Source organism: Phacochoerus africanus, chromosome X, assembly GCF_016906955.1.
Source record: "Phacochoerus africanus isolate WHEZ1 chromosome X, ROS_Pafr_v1, whole genome shotgun sequence".
NCBI classification, from domain to species: domain Eukaryota; kingdom Metazoa; phylum Chordata; class Mammalia; order Artiodactyla; family Suidae; genus Phacochoerus; species Phacochoerus africanus.
This window is the reverse complement of record NC_062560.1, coordinates 115,271,589-115,292,128: the sequence shown is the minus strand read 5'-3', so window position 1 is coordinate 115,292,128 and position 20,540 is coordinate 115,271,589. Positions and strand designations below refer to the sequence as shown.

General features: G+C 41.6%; 1 protein-coding gene across 1 annotated transcript; it reads left to right on the top strand.

Moving 5' to 3' along the window:
• Positions 1-5,631: 5,631 nt before the first annotated feature.
• On the top strand, positions 5,632-18,726 carry MMGT1 (membrane magnesium transporter 1). The gene is made up of 4 exons (XM_047765249.1): positions 5,632-6,025; positions 9,963-10,015; positions 14,117-14,220; positions 15,804-18,726. The coding sequence occupies exons 1-4, from the start codon at positions 5,947-5,949 to the stop codon at positions 15,961-15,963; spliced, it is 396 nt and encodes a 131-aa protein (XP_047621205.1). The 5' UTR covers positions 5,632-5,946; the 3' UTR covers positions 15,964-18,726.
• The last annotated feature ends 1,814 nt before the right edge of the window (positions 18,727-20,540 follow it).

Here is a 20,540-nt window from a genome sequence, read left to right as displayed (position 1 = left end):
AATTTTGTATCTATATGAGATGATGGATGTTCACTAAACCTATTGTGATAGTCATTTCATGATTTATGTAAGTTGAATCATCATGCTGTATACCTTAAACTTATACAGTGCTGTATGTCAATTCTATTTCCATAAAACTGGAAGAAAAACATAAATAATAAAATAAAAAATAAACCCAATCTGATTCTTTAGCATTTGCTCTTAACCGTGGTAGTATAAACCTTCCAGCAAAATAATCTCAAAGCTATGAATCAAGTAACCACAGTCTTTTTTACCAAGATTCAAAACTCAAAATACCAAGGCACCAGTGTATGCTTTAAGAGAAATACACTGCTTTGCTGCTTGAATTTCTTAGACTGAGCACACATCACTTTTGTAAAAAAAAAAAAAAAATCAGAGGATACAATTTCAATATGTATATATTGAAAACACTAGTTTACCTAGCAAGAAGTAAACTTCTAGAATTTTTATCCAGGGAGGTAGTAGTAAATAGCTCAAAGAAAGGTTTAGTACCTACAGTAGATAGATGCCTCATACAGATACCTCTAAGAGCCAGGAATGGATTTCTAGGGAAAGTGGGCTTTTGACCTAGGTAGGAAAGGACAGCGTGCTAGGTAGAGGGACAATCTGTGTGGGGAATGGATGCCGGGATGTAGTGTATGAAGTTACTCCTCTAGTTGGGTAGCAGTAAAAAAGTTGGTTAACTTGAAGACAATTCTGGGACTGCGGCGCCTTCTCTACTCACCCAACTATCCTGAGGAAACTGTTAGGAATCTTCATAAACAACATCTCCGTCTTCTCCATAGCAAACACTTTAGAGATGGTTATTCCCACTTTTACTAACGTCTGCATCATTAATCCACTGTGCATATGGACAATGCCTCTTTCTTGGGGAAAACTAGAGGCACTTTGGGGGTCACCTAGGAATTTAAATGTTCCTTCTCATGAGGTTTGACTTTTGTTCTAAGAGCTAATGAAAACAGTGTTTCCATGAGCTGTGCCTTGCACCTGTGGGATTGACTCAATGTCGAGAACATCGTGTGAGCAGACCCAAGGTACTTATTTGAAAAATACAATCCTTGGTAACTGTGACTATGACGATCTTGGCTTCTTTCAGGGTGGAATCTATAGATAAGACAATTTCACGCCATGAATATGAATTAACCATTTATTTCTAGAAAATGTAAAACTAGCCTAGTTTCTTTTGCACTCAGTATATTGGTAAGATATTCAAAAGAAGACACAGTGCAGAATGCATTTTGAGTGTGTAATGGAGAAAACAAAATTCAATACCTGGATACAGGTTACTTCCTTGACGAGTAGGGTCATGTATTGGTGGTTTATACAAATACCAGACTCCTCACTGACTCTCTCTTTTCTTCTATAACCTCATTTTTGGGGGCTGCATCCACAGCATGTGGAAGTTCCTAGCCAAAGATTGAATCTGAGCTGCAGCCGCAACCTACACCAGAGCTGTGGCAACACTGGATCCCGAACCCACTGCACCAGACAGGGGATTGAACATGTGCCCAAGCACATAACCTCATCTTTTTTTTTCTTTTTCTTTTTTGTCTTTTTTTGTTGTTGTTGCTATTTCTTGGGCTGCTCCCGCGGATATGGAGGTTCCCAGGCTAGGAGTTGAATCGGAGCTGGAGCCACCGGCCTACGCCAGAGCCACAGCAACTCGGGATCCGAGCCGCGTCTGCAACCTACACCACAGCTCACGGCAACGCCGGATCGTTAACCCACTGAGCAAGGGCAGGGACCGAACCCGCAACCTCATGGTTCCTAGTCGGATTCGTTAACCACTGCGCCACGACGGGAACTCCTTAACCTCATCTTTTTAAAGGAAAATCACCAGATCTCAGCTCCCTTGAGAAACCTTTTAATCATTTTCTGTTTCAGATAAATTAACATTAACAAATATTATTAGCAAATATTCAGGTGATTTAATAGAGTACCTGAAAAGATTAATTTCAACATGACCATCATCAGAGCCAAAACAAAGTTTAAGATTTTTTAATTTTGTATCAACTATCTTTTCTTGGGAATTCCCGTGGCGGCACACTGGTTAACGACTCCGACTAGGAACCATGAAGTTTCGGGTTCGATCCCTGGCCATGCTCAGTGGGTTAAGGATCTGGCGTTGCCGTGAGCTGTGGTGTAGGTTGCAGATGCGGCTCGGATCCCGCGTGGCTGTGGCTGTGATGTAGGCCAGTGGCTACAGGTCCGATTAGACCCCTAGCCTGGGAACCTCCATATGCTGTGATAGTGGCCCAAGAAATGGCAAAAAGAAAAAAAAAAAAAAACCAAAACTATCTTTTTTATCTGGCCACCTCCCAGGAGTGGAGAAGGAAACACTTTCCTGTCAAGTGTAGAGATTATTTCCTGGTTCTTCCTGATTGTGAGGGTTATAAATGGGCTATATTTGTAAGGAATACAATATGCTGTACTTGACATTGATCAAGTACCATGTCAACTCTTGGATTAGAGGTGAAGAAATTGCAGAGGGCCCAGAGAAAAACAATGACCGTAATGAAAGGTTTGGAAAATGGGATCCAGGACAAGAACTATACAGGTAAAGTCGAAGAAATCTGATGACTTTTGGCTGCCTTCTTTATTTTCTAAATTTTTTTCAGCTTTGAGGAAACCCAAGTATATCAGAAAATATTTATCATCAATCAAAATGTTATCAAAATTTAGGGGTGTGTACAAGTCCACTGGAATTTTTGAACCCGATTCAAAATGACGGAAGGACTCTCTGTAGAGATCTTTTTTTTTTTTTTTTTTTTTTAAGGGCTGTACCTGCAGCATATGGAAGTTTCTAGGCTAGGCGCTGAATTGGAGCTGCAGCTGCCAAACTATGCCACAGCCACAGCAATGAGATCCGAGCTGCGTCTGCGACCTACACCTCAGCTCGTGGCAATGCTGGATCCTTAACCTGCTGAGTGAGGCCAGAGGTCAAACCCAAGTCCTCATGGATACTAGTCGGGGTTCTTAACCCACTGAGCCACAATGAGAACTCCTAGAGATCTTTTCTTTCTTTCTTTTTTTTTTTTTGGTCTTTTTAGGACAACACCTATGGCATATGGATGTTCCCAGGCTAGGGGTCGAATCAGAGCTGCAGCTGTCAGCCTACACTACAGCCATAGCAACACAGGATTCAAGCTGTGTCTGCGACCTACACCACAGCTCGCAGCAATGCCAGATCATTAACCCACTGAGCAAGGCCAGAGATCGAACCTGTGTACTCATGGATCCTAGTCGGGTTTATTACCACTGAGCCACAATGGGAACTCTGAGATCTTTTCAAATGACGGTACATCCCTCCCCACTTGTCTCCCATAATTCATTCATTCAGTAGCAAACATTTATTAAATACCTACCATGTGACAGGCAATGTTCTCGGTATAGACAGAAATCTCTGTCCTCTTGGAACTTACATTCCTGGGGGGAAGAGAGACAGTAAACCATAACATACAAACATGATAAATTAAATTACAGAGTATATGAGAAGGTGATAAGAAAATAGAGCAGATGAGGGGGATCAGGAATGGGAAGAGTGCAAATTTGAAAGGGTGGTCAGGAGTGGTGTCTAGCAGCAAGTGAGAGGGAGCAAATGGATGCAGCTAAAATGCAGAATTCTGACGGGGTTGAGGGGAAAGGATGGTGCTCATACTTTGCCTTTACCCTGTGATATGCCGTTTACAACGTTATGCCAACCAGTCAGGGGGCACCATGAGAGGTGGTGGAGTTTGTTAAAAGAGACGAATTCTATTTCAGCCATATTAAATTTGAAGTGCCAGGATTTCCCGCTGTGGCGCAGCAGGTTAAGGATCTGACGTTGTCTCTGCAGTGGCTCTGGTGCTGCTTCCATCCCTGGCTGGATGCAGTGGGATGGGTTAAGGATCCGGCACAGATTTGAGCCATGGCCTGGGAACTTACATATGCCACAGGTGTGGCCAAAGGAAAAAAAAAAAATGGAGTGCCACATGATAGAAAGAAATGATCAGCAGGTAGTTGGATATACAAGTCTGGAACTAAGGAGAGACATTTGAGAGACAGATGTCGATTTGGAATCACTAATATTGACAACGGCTGAAAGCAGTGGGAATAAATAGGCAAGCTGGCCAAAGGACAGCAGGGTGTAAAGAGGTCAACATAAAATTGTTGCCGAAACTCAGCCTCTGTTCATTGATGCAGAATAGAAACAAGGAGAAAGTTTTGGGTAAAGGAGAAAAAAATAGCTTTTATTGCTTTGCCAGGCAAAGGAGGCCACAGCGGGCTACTGCCTTGAAGACTGTTCTCCATTGGGAAGAATTGCAGGGAGTTTTATAGTAAAAAGGAGAAAAACAAGGTTCGGGATAAGAACTGGGGTTGAGGGCAAATATGCATTCTTCTTTCTTTGTGGGACTCCTTAGTTGGTGGAATTGAGGTTGGTGTCATGAGGTCTCCGCAAGATCCTGGTGGTCTTCTGGGTCGTCGTATCTCGATTTTTCCCAAAATAAAAATACTTTCGGGAGTTCCTGTCGTGGCTTGGTGGTTGGTGGATCCAGCTGGGAACCATGAGGTTGCAGGTTCGGTCCCTGGCCTTGCTCAGTGGGTTAAGGATCTGGCGTTGCCAGGAGCTGTGGTATAGGTCACAGACGTGGCTCGGATCTGGCATTGCTGTGGCTGTGGTGTATGCTGGTGGCTACAGCTCCAATTAGACCTCTACTCTGGGAACCTCCATATGCTGTGGTTGCAGCCCTAGAAAAGACAAAAAACAAACAAACAAAAACTTTCGAAAAGAACATATTGTTCAGATATTAGGGTAATCTAGGAAAGTCCCCCCCCAAAACATCATGTGCTTAATCTTTGACCCACAGGCAATTGTGCTCAGGGTGCCTAATCTGAAGCTCAGGGGTGATTGTGTTAAGAGTGCAATTAAGCCAGGGAGAAGCACAGGAAGGGCTCTAAGCTATTCAATTTTAAACTAGTCATTTCTAAAGAAGCATAAGGAATATAACTTTTCTCTTAGGTGTATGAGGTTCCGATATCAAATTGTCTGTATTTTACGGGCTGAAGACCAAATACACACACACACACACACACACACACACACACACACATCGAGAAAGGAGAGTATATTTTATTCTGATCACAGAGGCAGAAGATTGGCCTGTGTTGTTAGCATCCTTTTATTCTTCCCATTTCATTTCTCCCTTATGTAAACTGGTTCTTTTCATGACAGAACGTCCCGCTGGGCTACACTTTGGGCGGGAAGGTACGGACACTTAGAAGGAAACTTTTATCCCCCCCCCCCGGCCTACCACTTATTTGGGGCTCCAAATCCAGGGTGGTTTTCCTCTACATCCCACCCGCCACCTCGCTTTCACACCCTTGCCTCCTTCCGCAGTGCCGGTTGCCAGAAGGCTGAAATACAGGAAAGGTCGACAGAAAACAAAGAACGCAGCTTGACAAGGGAAAAGCAAAACAAACAAACAACCTCCCCCTGCCCAGGGGTAAGGAGCCAGCACAGACCACCTTTAACACCAGCCCCCAGTGCCCCAATCCCTTTGCCCAGCCCGGAACTCCCCGCAGGCCCCGCCCCCTGCCCCACGGCGCGCGCTCATTTGCTGGCGCCCTTCTTCTGCGCTTCCCCATTGATTCGCTCTCGCCTCATCTTTGATGCCCTCTGCTCAGCTCCGCCCCTCGCAGAGCGGCAGCCCGGCGCAGGCCCGGCTCCTCGCCACTCGCGGACCTTTTTCCGTGTCGCTTTCTCCTTCTTCCCGGCATTCCTGTTTCCGCTTTCTCATGGCTCTTTGCTTTTCCCACCTCTCAGGCACTTCGCGCCCAGGGGTTCAGTGACGTCATCTCTCCGCGCTGCGCGGACACCCGCCGGTGGAGGAAGGAACGGCTCCGCCGCCCTTCGCTTCTTTGTTGGGCTGCTGCTCCTTCGGAGTCATGGCGCCGTCGCTCTGGAAAGGGCTGGTGGGCATCGGCCTCTTCGCCCTAGCCCACGCGGCGTTTTCCGCTGCGCAGCGTAAGTGCCTGGGGGACGGGGACCGCTCCGGTGCGGGACTCCGGGGGCAACGTGTGGGCGCACCCCTGAAGGGAGTGTCGGACCGAGTGTCCCGGGAACGGTCATTTGAGACCTTAGACTTTGGGGTGAGTGTGAGAAGCAGTACAGGGCTCCCCGGTGCAAGGCTTTCAGTGTGAGTTAGAGGAGAGTGGGGCACCTGGGATTGCAGCGGGGTTGGAAGGGGGTGTTGGGGAGAGGGCTCAGCACAGGACCGGCGGGCTGCAGGGTGGGCAGAGAGGAAGTCTGTCCGAGAATTCGGGACAAGTGATGTCAGATCCAGCGTGGGGCTGATCAGACAAAGTGTCACACTGAGGATCTCGGATGCTCACGGCCCCATGACAACTAGATGGACAACATCTTGGGCACTCCTGGGCTGTCCAGGCACACTGAGAAGTTAGGTGACCATTTGCCTCAGGGAGGCACTGTGATCCAGGGCGAAGAGCACTGAACTGGGGGATTGGAAGGCTGGTTCTTAAAAACTTGCTTTACCACTAAATCCGTGACCTTGGGCACATCATATCCCTTCCCTGAAGTTTCATTGAGGTGGATTTAATTCGTGTCCTGTCTATGTCAAAGAGCGATAGGGAAGTTTAAGTGAAAAAAAAAAAAGTAAAAGTACTTTATCATAGGCATGCAATTGTGAGGTCAAGAAGAAACCTGGAGTCCAGCAGAGGATGCAGTGCAGTCTTGAGACGGTTGATCTGTTTTGAGGTCTTGCTTTCTCTCCTAGACCAGGAGCTAGCCATCTCTGGCATGTGGGCCAAATGCGGCCTCTCTCCTGTTTTTGCAGGGAGCTAAGAATGCTTTTAGACTTTTAATTTGTTTTGGAAAAAACAAAGGAATATCATTTTATGATCCATGACAGTTACATAAAATCCAGGTTTCACTGTCCATCAGTGAAGTTTTATGGGCACACAGCCACACCCATTCATTTGGGTATTGTCTGGCCGCTCACTAAGGGCAAAGTTGAGTAGTTGCAACAGATAATAATATCTGGTCCTTTACAGGAACAGTTTGCTGACCTCTTTCCTAACCTATAGAACCCATGAGGGCAGAGACAATGTATATTTTGTTTATTTCTGTAATTTCATGCCTAGCATAGTGTTCTCCACTGTAGGTATTTAAGAACTTGAATGAAGGGAACAAATTCAGAGTTGACCTTTATTCCTTTCTTTGCTAGATTACTTTCCATCTTCAGGACTAAAGTAGAAAACGAAATGTGAATTCCTTCAAAGCGCCAATTGTTTTCAAGACAAAACCTTTTGTCCTATTTATTATATATAATTAAAAAGATCCAATTATTAAAATTACTTTTTACATATGTGTATTATGACATTTGTCTGACAGAAATTCAGCTTTATTAAATTTTTGTTTTGAAATCTTAGATTTACAGAAAGGCTGCAAAGATAGTACAGAGAATTACTGTATACCTCTCCCCCCAGGTTCCCCCACTGGTAGCATCTTACATTACTGCGGTGTAATGTCACAACTAAGAAACTGCCAGTGGCACATTACTAGTAACTAAAGTCTAGCTTTTCTTTGAATTTCACCAGTTTTCCCATTAATGTCTTCTTTCTGTTCCAGGAATCAATCCAGGGTATTGTATTACATTTAGTTGTCATGTTCCCCAGGCTCCTCTGTTCTGTGATAGCTTCTCAAAAACTCCAACCTTTAATGATAACGATAATAACAGTCAACATTTATTAAGTGCCTACGGTGTGCCAGGCGCTGAACTAAGCACTTTACAGGTATTATATAATTCAGTCCTACCACTGAGGCAGATAGTATTGTTATTATTGCCTTTGAAAGATGAAGAAATTGAGACACACACTGCTAGGAAGCTTGTGCAAAAATTACAGAGATGATAAATGGTGGCGCTTCAAAACAAGCAGTTTGATTCTAGAGCCTGTGTGCTGCACTGCTTGGTAAAATTCAGTCTTGAGTAATTGGTTGAAATTGCACTGTGCTTAGGTGCTAGAAGGTGCAATGATGCCCTGAGGGAGTTCAGAGTCAAGTGGAGAAACAAACGGATCAAGAAACAATCACAGTAGTCATACAGATGCTAGGCTAAAAGTAGGTAAAGATATATTGAGGCAGGGGAAGTCGTTTTTCAGGTGGCAAAGGGGTTAATAAAGGTATCCAAGAGCCCCGATCAAGTGTGGTCGGTAGACCAGCATCTTGGGACTCGCCTGGGAGCTTGTCAGAAATGCAGACACTCAGGCCCCGCCCCAGATCTTTGGCGTCTGACTCTGTGTTTTAATAAGCTCCCCAGGTGATCTGTGCGCACATTCATTTGAGAAGCGCTGCCCTAGAGGAATTGAGGATGCTGGAGTACTGCGCCATTTCCTACGATAGACTTCAGCTGTAAATTCGTGCAGTACTAGAGCAAGGAGACAGACAGATGACTGAGGTCCAACCCCTTTTACACCTGAGGAAATGCCTTGCTCAAGGTCGAGTTACGTTAGAGTCAGATTGGGCTTCCTGCAAAGAAGAGAGGTAGCTGGGGATTGAACGGACAGTAGGAAGTTGTCCTTATTTATGATAAATCCTGTGAGATAAAACTTCAGAAATGTCTCTAAACACATTCTCTCTTGAGAGTCAATTTGCAATTTTAAGCATGTTATGAAGTAGGGCTTGTGCAGGTTTCTTCTAGCATTGAGATTTCACGTTTTTATGTGAGGTGAGAATGCCCTGTGGCATGTGTCACTGCAGTGGGACATCTTTATAATGCTCATGTTGGAAGGGGACCAGTATTTGCCTTTGAGGCTGTCATGCCCAATTGTGGCAGCAGGCAGCAACCCCGTGTTGCCGTGGCATGCTCACCTTTGCCTGATGAACTTCGTTGTGAAAATGCCTATCGGGTATCTCACTTATCCTCCTATTATTCCCATTTTACTGTTGCAGAGACTTAGGTTGTGCAAAGATAGATACTGTATTTCTTTCATTCTCAGACACACTCCCCCTCCTACATTTTAACACTCTGAAGTTGAGATACATGTTACAATCCACACGTGCCTTACACTGAATGAGATAAACCGAAGAGCTGGAGTTATGATCCAGGCTTTTTCGCTTCCAAATCCTGATCCATTTCCTTCATACCTTGCTGCTTCCCAAGGCTAAAGCAGTAGCAGAATTATAATTAATTCATGAAAGCAGAGAGTTCCTGTTGTGGCACAATGGAAACGAATCTGACTAGTCTCCATGAGGTTGCAGGTTCGATCCCTGGCCTCACTCAGTGGCTCGGGGATCTGGCATTGCCATGAGCTGTGGTATAGGTCGCAGATGCGGCTCAGATCCTGCATTGTTGTGGCTGTGGTGTAGGCCAGCAGCTATAGCTCTGATTTGACCCCTAGCCTGGGAACTTCAACAGGCTGCAGGTGCGGCCCTAAAAAGGAAAAAAAAAAATCATGGAAGCAAAAATTGGTGTCCAGGAATTTCTCCTCTTCCAACACTGCCCCCGCATATTCTCGCAGGAAAAACATGTCCACACCATTATTATTTTGTATTATGTGATGGTGGTGCTACTTCAGAGTTGAGATTTTCTGAAGACATAGTTTTTAAATAATTGTGATTTCTTTGACCAGTTAGTGAAAGAATTTCAGAGAATTCTAGTTTTCCTGTAGGAATCATGAAAAATTATGTTTAGGTGTTTCTTCCTCATATTGGCTCACTTTTCACTCTTCTGTTTTATAAGGTGACAAAGCAGGTCATGATGGGAATAAAGTAGTTTAAGATCAGACTGACCGCCTTAGAAGATAGAGGGTTTTGAGGAATCTGGGATTAGCATTCCTTTTTGTAGCATATAAATCAGTTGCTTCTTTGGTACATTGATTTGCTTGCATTTTAAGAAAAATGGGGTACAATTTCCTTAATATACTGGTATGCTTCTGGTTTATAGATCGTTCTTATATGCGATTAACAGAAAAGGAAGATGAATCACTGCCAATAGATGTAAGTTGGTCATTTATATTCCATTAAATTATATATAACCGAATCGCTTTGCTGTATACCTGAAACGAATACAATATTGTGACGTCAACTATACTTCAATTTTAAAATATATATATATATATATTTTAAAAATTAGGAGTTTCTGGAGTTCTCTCGTGGTGCAGTGGGTTAAGGATTTGATGTTGTCACTGCAGCAGCTTGGGTTGCTGCTGTGGCGTGGGTTCAGTCCCTGGCCTGGGAATTTCCACATGCCTCAGGCACAGACAAAAAAAAAAAAAATAACCACATAGCTTATAATATTTTTTTACTGCTTTTTATTCTCTTAATTTTCCAGACATGAAATAGCATCTGTTATCTACTTTTTCTCCCCTACTGTAAAACCCAAAGATTTGGAAACAAAACATGTCTCTATTTGGTCTCCAGAACTTAGTTTAAGTAGTCTTTCTAGGAGTCCTCTGGTGGCTTAGTGGTTAAGGATATGGTGTTGTCACTGCTGTGGTGTGGGTCAGATCCCTGGCCTAGGAACTTGTGCATGCCATGGGCGTGGCCAAAAAAAATACATACATACATGCATAGTTCTTAAAAAAAGTAGTCTTTCCTTTTTTTTTTTTTTTGGTCTTTTTGTCTTTTTAAGGCCACACCCGCAGCATATGGAGGTTCCTAGGCTAGGGGTCGAACCAGAGCTGTAGCCGCCGGCCTACACCAGAGCCACAGCAATGTGGGATCCAAGCCATGTCTGCGACCTACACCACAGTTCACAGCAACGCCGGATCCTTAACCCACTGAGTGAGGCCAGGGATCGAACCCATGTCCTCATGGAGGCTGGTCAGGTTCGCTAACCACTGAGCCATGACGGGAGCTCCAAAAATAGTCTTTCTTTCTTTCTTTCTTTCTTTTTTTTGTCTTTTTAGGGCCACACCCATGGCATATGAAGGTTCCCAGGCTAGGGGTCCAATCAGAGCTGAAGCTGCCGGCCGGCCTATACCACAGCCACAGCAATGTGGGATCCAAGCCATGTCTGCAACCTACACCACACCACACGGCAACTCCAGATCCCCAACCCGCCGAATGAGACCAGGGATTGAACCTGCATCCTCATGGATGCCAGTCAGGTTTGTTAACCGCTGAGCCACGACAGGAACTCCAACAGTCTTCTTAAAGTTGCTCTGTCCATAGTCTGAGACGGACTTAACAAGTTGATTACTTGACCTTATTTTTTAAGAAAAGTTCCTTTTCTATGTAAATTTTAAAAACAAGCAAAACTGGAATTCACTGGTAGCTTGGCAGGTTAAAAGATCTGGTGTTGTCACTGCTGTGCTCAGGTAACTGCTGTGGCATGGGTTTGAGTCCTGGCTATGGAACTTCCACATGCCGTGGGTGCAGCCAAAAACAAAACAACAACAAAAAACCCAAGAAAAACTAACAAAACATTGTTTAGGGACATATACATAAATGGTAAAACTAAAGAAAAACAAAAAAGTGCTTTTTTTTTTTTTTCTTTTTAGGACTTCATCTGTGGCATATGGAGGTTCCTAAGCTAGGGGTTGAATCAGAACCGAAACTGCCAGCCTGCACCACAGCCATGGCAGCATCAGATTTGAGCTGCATCTGCAACCTATGCTGCAGCTTGTGGCAACGCCAGATCCTTAATCCACTGAGTAAGGCCAGGGTTCAAAGCTGCATTCTCATGGATACTAGTCAGGTTTTTAACCTGCTGAGCCACAAAGGGAACCCCAGAAGGGCTTTTTTTTTTTTTAAGCAAAAATGATATGTGAGCTTTACTCACTGTTTTTTAAAAAATATTTATTGGATTTTAAAGCATAAAAGTCATAAGTTCTTTGTAACTTACAGTAATCAAACAGTGTCAAAAGTAAAACTGACCCCATAAATTAAAAAAAAAAGACAAACTGACTCCATTGCTCACAATTCTATGTCTACTCCCAACAGTTTGGAGTGTATAAGTAATTTAGTTTTCTTCTATAAATAAATAACATTATCTTTATTTATATAATTTTACCTAATCAAAACACACAGAGTTTTTCTTTAAAAAAAGGTTATTATATGTAGTGGTTTTACAAATAGCTTTTTATTACTTAACAATTTATCTTGACATATTTTCACTACAACTTATAGATTTACCACATCCTTGGGGTTTTTTTGGTTTTTTGTTTTGTTTTTGTGGCTATGCCTATGGCACGCAGAAGTTCCTGGGCCAGGGATTGAACTTGTGCCACAGCAGTGACCCAAGCCACTGCAGTGACAGTGCCCAATCCTTAACCTGCTGGGCCACATGGGAACTCCAGCACATTCTTGTTAATGATGCCTATAATTGCATTGTGTGAAATGGGTCTTGGTACACTGGTGGTGGGTATGTAAACCAGTATAACATATGACATTAGATTCTAATTTGGGAAGTTAGAATAAATAGCTTGTGGCTAATTTTGACTTTGTCCATAATTAAAGAAATGGTAGATGATGTGGTTATTTTTTTTTTTTTTGTCTTTTTGCCATTTCTTGGGCCGCTCCCGCGGCATATGGAGGTTCCCAGGCTAGGGGTCTCATCGGAGCTGTAGCCGCCGGCCTACGCCAGAGCCACAGCAACGCAGGATCCGAGCCGTGTGTGCAACCTACACCCCAGCTCATGGCAACGCCGGATCGTTAACCCACTGAGCAAGGGCAGGGACCGAACCCGCAACCTCATGGTTCCTAGTCGGATTTGTTAACCACTGCGCCACGACGGGAACTCCTGATGTGGTTATTAACCCCGCCTATCACCTTTGTTTTGTGGTATATGCATGCACACATATACACATTCATTTATATCTATTTAAAATAACTTTCTTCTGTTTACAAATTGGAAAATTTGAAAAAATATAGAAAATCACAAGAAAGGAGTTCCTGCTGTGGCACAGTGGGCTAAGGATCTGGTATTGCTGCAGCTGTGGTGTAGGTAACAGCTGCGGCTCAGATTCACTCCCTGGCTTGGAACTTCCGTATGCCACAGGTGTGGCCAAAAAGGAAAAGAAATTATGCTTGCAGTCCCATGTTGGTTAATATCAAACGTTGCACGTTTTGACTTGTGCAGCCTCTTTGGAGCACGGTTTGGGATTAGGTAATAACGTCGAGTTTGGGTATACTGTACACCAGTGATTGCACACCCACGTGCCATGAGACTTCCACAGAGATAGCCATCCTGCCATAAAAGTCACAGACAGGAAACAGCCCACACAGTCGTCAGCAGTGGAACGGATAAATTGTGGGATTTTCATATGATGAAATACAATGAAAATGAATGGACTACAACTATATAGTACAACAGGGAGGAATCACACACAAAAAAGCTCAAAATGGGAAAAAAAATAAGCAATATATGTCTTAGAGGTACATACAGAGCTGGTAAAATTATCAATGAAAGCAAGGAACTGATGACTACACAACCAGGGACACTAGTTAATTGGGAGGGAGGGTGAAGGATATAGCTGGAGGGGGACACATGGGCCCTGAAAGCTCTTGGTAATGGTCTGTTTCTTAAGCTGGATAGTGGGTAAGGGGTGTCCTTTTTATATTCTGTGATACATTAAAACATTCTTAGTTGCTCTTGGAAGCAGATAGTGGTTGCTTACTGATTTCTGAATGGCATGGTACCTGTTTTTGCTATTTGAGCAAACACCAGAAGTACTTTTGCAGCTGATCCGTAGAACTTAAAGAAGATTTTATTGTGTCTGATTCCACATCATGTAAAGTGAGAATTGGGAGTTCCCGCTATGGTGCAGTGGGTTAAATGTCTGACTGCAGCAGCTCGAGTCACTGTGGAGGGGGCGGTTCAGTCCCTGGCCTGATGCAGTGAACCCAGTGAAAGGATCCAGGGTTGCTGCAGCTGAGGTGTAGGTCGCGGCTATGGCTCGGACTCAATCCCTGGCCCAGGAACTTCCAAATGCTGCGGGAGCAGCCATTAAAAACAAAGTAAAATAAAGTGGCAGTTGTCTCCTTTATAGGCTCTGGGAGAAACACCTGTTAAAGGCTAGAAAGAGATGGAGAGAAAATTGCCACTTTTTATAATAATATTTGTATTTTTAGTAATGTCAATTTTTGTACTCACAGATAGTTCTTCAGACACTTCTGGCCTTTGCAGTTACCTGTTATGGTATAGTTCACATTGCAGGGGAGTTTAAAGACATGGATGCCACTTCAGAACTAAAAAATAAGTAAGTCTCTTGCTTTTCATAGGCATTGAATTTCATGGGGGGGGTTTGCTTCATTTTCATAATTTAAAATCTGTTTTTCTGGTACATAAAAGTTGGTTTTGTTTTTACATTTTAATTATGTACTTTGAGTAATGAGGTAAAAAAATTTGAGACAATGTTTGATATGATAGGAAAAATAGAAGTGAAGTGACAGATATTGGCATTAGAATAAGATGTTATATTATGGTTGCTTAAAATTACTTGTTCGTTGGTTGGTTGGATGGATAGATAGATGGAAATAGATATACTGGAAGATACTCCCACAGGAATTCCTCCTCCTTCCTTCTTCCCGCCCCTCTCTCCCTCTCCCCTCCCCCACCTTCTCCCCCCCTCCACCCCCTTCCTTTCTCTTTATATATTCTTGTCCCAGCTTAGTCTTTGGAAGATTAAGGGGTTTTCTGTTTCCTCTATCACTTGAACCTAGTCTGTGACATAAGAATCAGCTCTCAGGCCCTTTTCTATTCCTGGACTAAAGTATATTTGCTCTTCTGCTTTCCTTTTTCCTCCTGTATGTCTAAGCTATTTTCATGAGCTTTGCTTGGTTTTCTTTTCCATATTTCTTACTTTTGTAAAAATCATCCTTTAGCTTTGTTCGATTCCATCTCTGGCCTTTATCCACCTTGATCCTAGAAATTTTAACACAATGTTTCCTTAGAAGGATTCACAACAAACATTTATGTGTTAGAGGAAATTCACCCCCCTTTTACTTTTTAATTTACATTTTAAATAGTCACATCTCAGGCTTCCCATTTTGTGTGGGGGAATGCTTGGATTTTCGGTGGGCTGACTTTGAGATTTGAGTATTTATCGAAGGAAGAGTTCTCTTTGTTTCCAGGAAATTAATATTTAAAAACAAGCCAACAGCAAAAGCCATACGCTTAGGTGTGAACTTTTTTTAGACTACATATATCTCACTGGAAAGAAGAAAGGATCCTCCACTATCACCACCCACTACTGTTCTTACAAAAAGTCTACCAAGAATCACAGGCAAGGGGCCAGGAAAGAAAGAAGTAAAACAGAATGGCATTAAGTAGGTGGTAGCAAAATACATGCATTTAGTAGGTGGTAGCAGAATATATGAGTTTGGACAACAGTGGGTAAAGAAGGGCCAAAAGGAATTTTTCGTTGTACTTGAAAGATTCTTGGAAGACTGAGCTGCGAAATGATCAGATGGCTTGAATAGTGAGGGCCAAATGAGACTAATCAAAGATACAACCTCTGTACGGTTTTTCTAAGGCCTGTTTGGCATGGGCTCGTGTTAGATTTATAGAGGTGATGAAAGTTGAGCGATTATTTGTTTTCATAGGCATCTTGGAAGGAATGCCTGAATTTAAAAATTTTGAAGTTTTTATGTTGCTTTTCCAGGTTTCTAGTACAGGAAAAAAGTGAGACACAGTATGATTACCAATTATAGTCGATTGTATGGATTTAAACTTAGTTAAAGATATAACCCATAGCAGATTCATAATTCATTAGAAGCCTGCTTATTTTCAAATAGGCTTTTATAAAGGTTTGTCTAAAATTGATGCTTTTTTTCTTTTAAGGACATTTGACACATTAAGGAATCACCCGTCATTTTATGTATTTAATCATCGCGGTCGAGTACTGTTCCGGCCTTCGGATACAACCAATGCTTCAAACCAAGATGCATTGTCCTCTAACACATCATTGAAGTTACGAAAACTTGAATCACTGCGTCGTTAAGATTTTTACAAATTATAACAACAGGACAGGACACAGAGCTGGAATATTGGAGTTTGGGGTACAAAACACTCCCCCCATCAGTATTTATATTGATCTTTCAGACCTAACTAAAAAAAGTCTATGACCCTTGTTTGTACACTGTTAATCAAATCATTAATGCAGTATAAGTGATCTGTGAAATGAGTCTTTGATCTTTCAGAGAGGATTCTTTTTTTCATTTAAAACAAATTCACTTTTTTTTTTTTGTAAAAGTCACTGTTTTGAGCACATTTCTTGGGAAAATGTTGATGGTTTTGTACTTATTTATTTTCTTAGATTTCTTTTCTTTTGCACTACAGTTTTGAGGATCCTTTTGGAAATAGTGTGACTGCTGCATTTTGCAGCATGAATGATGGTAAAATGGTCTTCATTTCTTAACACCCAATGGACTTCTCTAAAGAGACCAAAATGGTGACTTCATCAGCTTTCCTTATGCCCCCTACAAAGTGGCTCTGCTTCAGCAGATACTCGCCAGTTTTTAATTTATCCGTGATTTCTCACCCTACCCCGCTCCCATATACCTCCTAACATCAGCTGTCTTGTTTCATCACTTCTCTGGGGTTCTGTGTGCAGTGAGCAACTTTCGTGTCAGAAATCCTTTGTCATAACAAATATATTTAACAAACTCGATTTGCTGTAAAGCTACTTGTGTTCTCATTTATCTGTAAAAAAAAGTCCCTAATTGATTATGTAGTGTGAGAATAGCTGAAGATAGACCAAAAAGACCATTCATGAATTAATCATCCTGCCTGTGTAGAAGAATAGTAATCACTGAGGAAAACTGATACTTGTCATTAAGCCAGTTTAACTTATTCAAAGCCTCTGTTACTTTATTGCATACTAAACTAGTGAATTAGTAAAAATACAGGAAACTTTCTCATTAAAGGTAGACTTCAAAGGAATTGGGCCAAATATGTTCTAAATATTTGGAACTAATATTTTTAATTAAAAAATTAAGGTCATTTAAGAAATTTTCATAGCTTCTGATTTGCAGCAGGCTTAAGAGTTTTCCATCTTCATTGTATGGTGCGGAAGGTGAGGATGAGGGTACAGCATAGAATGTTTTTAGAAACAGGGATCTTAGTTTTAGGGAAATTTGGCTGGCTCTTTGATCTGCAGGAAGCTAAACATTTCTTTGTAGGGAATGTTGCTTTTGCTGAATCGTGCAGGTATGAACACCGTGCTTTTGTTGAACTGTATAGGTGTAAAGGGAATAACTATGCAGATTTGAAAAGGAAATATGCTTTAGTCATAAGATGCCCTTATCCTCGATGGCATCGAGTTTTTATCATTGCTTAGTTTTGTTTTGCCAACCCAGTCAGTCTATGCAACCCTGCCTCTGCCCTCTATGGAGAACAAACTTAGAAATCTGTTGAAAACCTAAAATAATTTAGAAACGAGTTTTAACGTGAAGTCAGGAGCTAAGTGGTCATAATTAAATCAAAATTATGTGTGTGAGAAACAAGCTCCTCGCATCAGGCTTGTCTACCGTTTCCTCAGGTATGACTTCATTTGCAAGAGCCTCCTGTTTTCTTCTCTTTTGGGGCCTGTCTTCCTTTCCTAATATGTTTTTATAGTAACTTAATTGAAATGTAACTCACGTACCTTACCATTCACCCATTTAAGGGGTACGGTTCAGTGGGTCTGTAATGTATGCACCAAGTTGTGCGACTCTGTGACCGTATGACCACAGTCAACTTGAGAACATTGCCATCAGCCTGGGCCCTTTAGCCGGCACCTGTCATTTCCCCCCCAGGGCCTTTTGTCTCTATAGATTTGTCTGTTCTGGTCATTTACTATGAATGGATTCCTACAGTGTCTGGTCTTTCGTGACTGACTTCCCAAGGATGGCTCTGTTCTATGTGGAGGGAGAACTTCTCGTCTTGAGAACTGGGATTGCTGTGAAGGGCAGTGGCTGGTAAAGATCAGCAGATGGAAGGAGCGAAGGGCAGATACCTAAGAGGTTTCTTAGTCTTAATGCTGAATAGTCCTTCCTCAGAGCCAAGCATTCATGATACGTTACTACTTTTAATATTTTGTCTGGTCTCTAGAATGGATATTGAAATCTTTGCCTGCATGGTCGGGAGAGTCTTGCTAAACAACGATGCCAAATAATGGGGCAATTAATTGACATAGCAGTTTTCAGTTGTGTCTAATTATTCAAGGAGCTTGTATACCTCCGGTCAGGTGAGCTTCCCGAATGTTTCAGTTTCCTCCGTGAATTTCTGCTGTCCTTTTCGAGTATGTACCATAGGATTTGGGTGATCTGGGTACATCGTAACAGTGCTAAAGGGATTAGGTTCAGGTCTTTAGTCATCATACGATCAGACAGCACTAAGGTAGTCCAAAAATGTAGTGATGTGAGCTGGTTAAGCCTGCAGTTGACTGTGATTTCAGTGACATTCAGAAGCGTGTACTATTGAAGGCGCTCTAGAATGTAGGAAGACTCACTCGATAACCAGGGAACCAGCCCAATGCTGTGGGCTAGCGGGAGACTGCAATGCTCTGTAACTCCCTAATGACTGTTTCCTAAGCATTGTGGCTTATTTTTGAGTGGCATGACAGCATCTCCCTGGTTGTATGTGGCCTGTTTCCATGATGTATTGAGTAGTGTTGTTTGTTGTGAGCATCGATGCCTGTAACACCAAGCTAAACACATTCTTTTGGATATGTTTCCTCTCTTTAAATGACCTTGCCCTGTCCAATAAATAAATGATTGTCTCACCCTGTTTTTGGTAGTGGTTTTTTTTTTGTTTTGTTTGTTTGTTTGTTTGTTTTACTTTTAATCTCATCTTCTGCTTCTCTGTCCCCAGAAAAATGTAAGATCTAATTTTAATGACTGTATTTTTTGCAATGTAATGCTGTTTTAATAATGGATACTTTACTTTTCATTGTACATGTAAAATCTAATTGCAATTTTATGGTTTTTTTAGAGTCAAAATAGAATGTGTAATCTCATTTATATTTATGAATTATCAAATGCCCTTTGGAGTATAAGAATATCGGTCCTTGAGTAGCAGTGTCTAATCATTCCATCACAAGTTTGTTATATAGCCGAACTGCCTTTACAGAGTGGCACCTTATATTTAACAAGAAATCATGATTAAAGCATCAGGGGGCAAATCTAAAGTTTCATGAAAATCCAAGGGGAAGTTCTGGTTTGCAAAACTTGGTACTTGTCTGTAGTATTTTGAAAAATAGCACGACCAGTAATCAAAGCTACATAGGAATATCTCAGAATAACCTACTAATCAAGTATTCTTTTAAAAGGAAAAAAGAAAGATAATATATGCACATGGCAAAAAAATCAGATGGTACAGAAAGGCATGAAATTAAAACTTGCTCCCTTTCCTCTTGCACCTAATACCTCTCTCCAAAGGTAACCAGCTTTAAGTGTCTTGTATATTCTTTCAGGAAAAAATATCTGCCAGCAAATATATACTTAAAAAGGTTTTACATTAATGGAGTCAGACTGTATAGACTCTTCTGTACGTTGCTTTTTTTGCTACTTGTGTCTTATAAGATCTTTCTGTATCAATATATACAGAAATACCTCATTCTTTTTAACGACTGTGGTATTTTAATATATGGATGTGTTTATAAATGTTTGAGCACTGATGAACTTTCAGGTTGTTGGCAGTATTTTACTCTTGCTAAACCATACTGCAGTGAGCACACTTGTACATATAATGAGATGAAACTAAACAGGGTTCGCGCCTGGTAATAGAATTGCTGGGTCAAAGGATAGTTTTCATTTTCAAGTCAGTAGTTATTGCCAAACTGATCTCCAGAAATCTTTGTTGACGTTACTTCTGCATAAAATGTATAAGAATAATTACTTATGAGGCCCTTTTAAAAATTGGATCATCTGAAAATGAATAAATGGTATTTTGCATCTTAATGAAGCTATAATGCATTTTAATGAAGGAGATGGAACACATTTTCATGTTTATTGGTTACTTATATTTCATTTTATGTGAACTGTGTGGTCATGTTCTGTTTTCTAGTAGATGATTTGTTTTTTATTGGTTTGTATGAGCTCTTTGTAAGCTAAGAAAATTGGTCCATTGTCATATGTTTAATAATATTTTCCTGAGTTTTATTTATTCATGTAGTTAAACTTATCAGTCTTTATGGCTTCTGGGATTTGTGCCTTCCTTTAGAAAGGCCTTCTTTACATTTAAGAATAAATTTAATGTATTTTTCCAGTCCTTTTAAGTTTTTTTTGTAACCTTTAAATCTTTGATTCATTTGGAATTTCTTTAGGTGAAAGGAGTGAGGTAAGGTTTCAACATTTTTCTCTTCCAAAGAGCAGTCTGGTTATCCCAACCCTATTTATTGGCTTTTTTCCACACTGATTTGAAAAACTGTTCCTCATACATTGTTTCCATATGTATTTAGGTTTGTTTCTGAACTCTGCAGTCTTTTTTTTTTTTTTTGGTCACACCCACAGCATGCAGAGGTTCACAGGCCAGGGATCAAACCTTGAGCCACAGCAGTGACAATGCTGGATCCTTAACTGCTAGGCCACCAGGGAA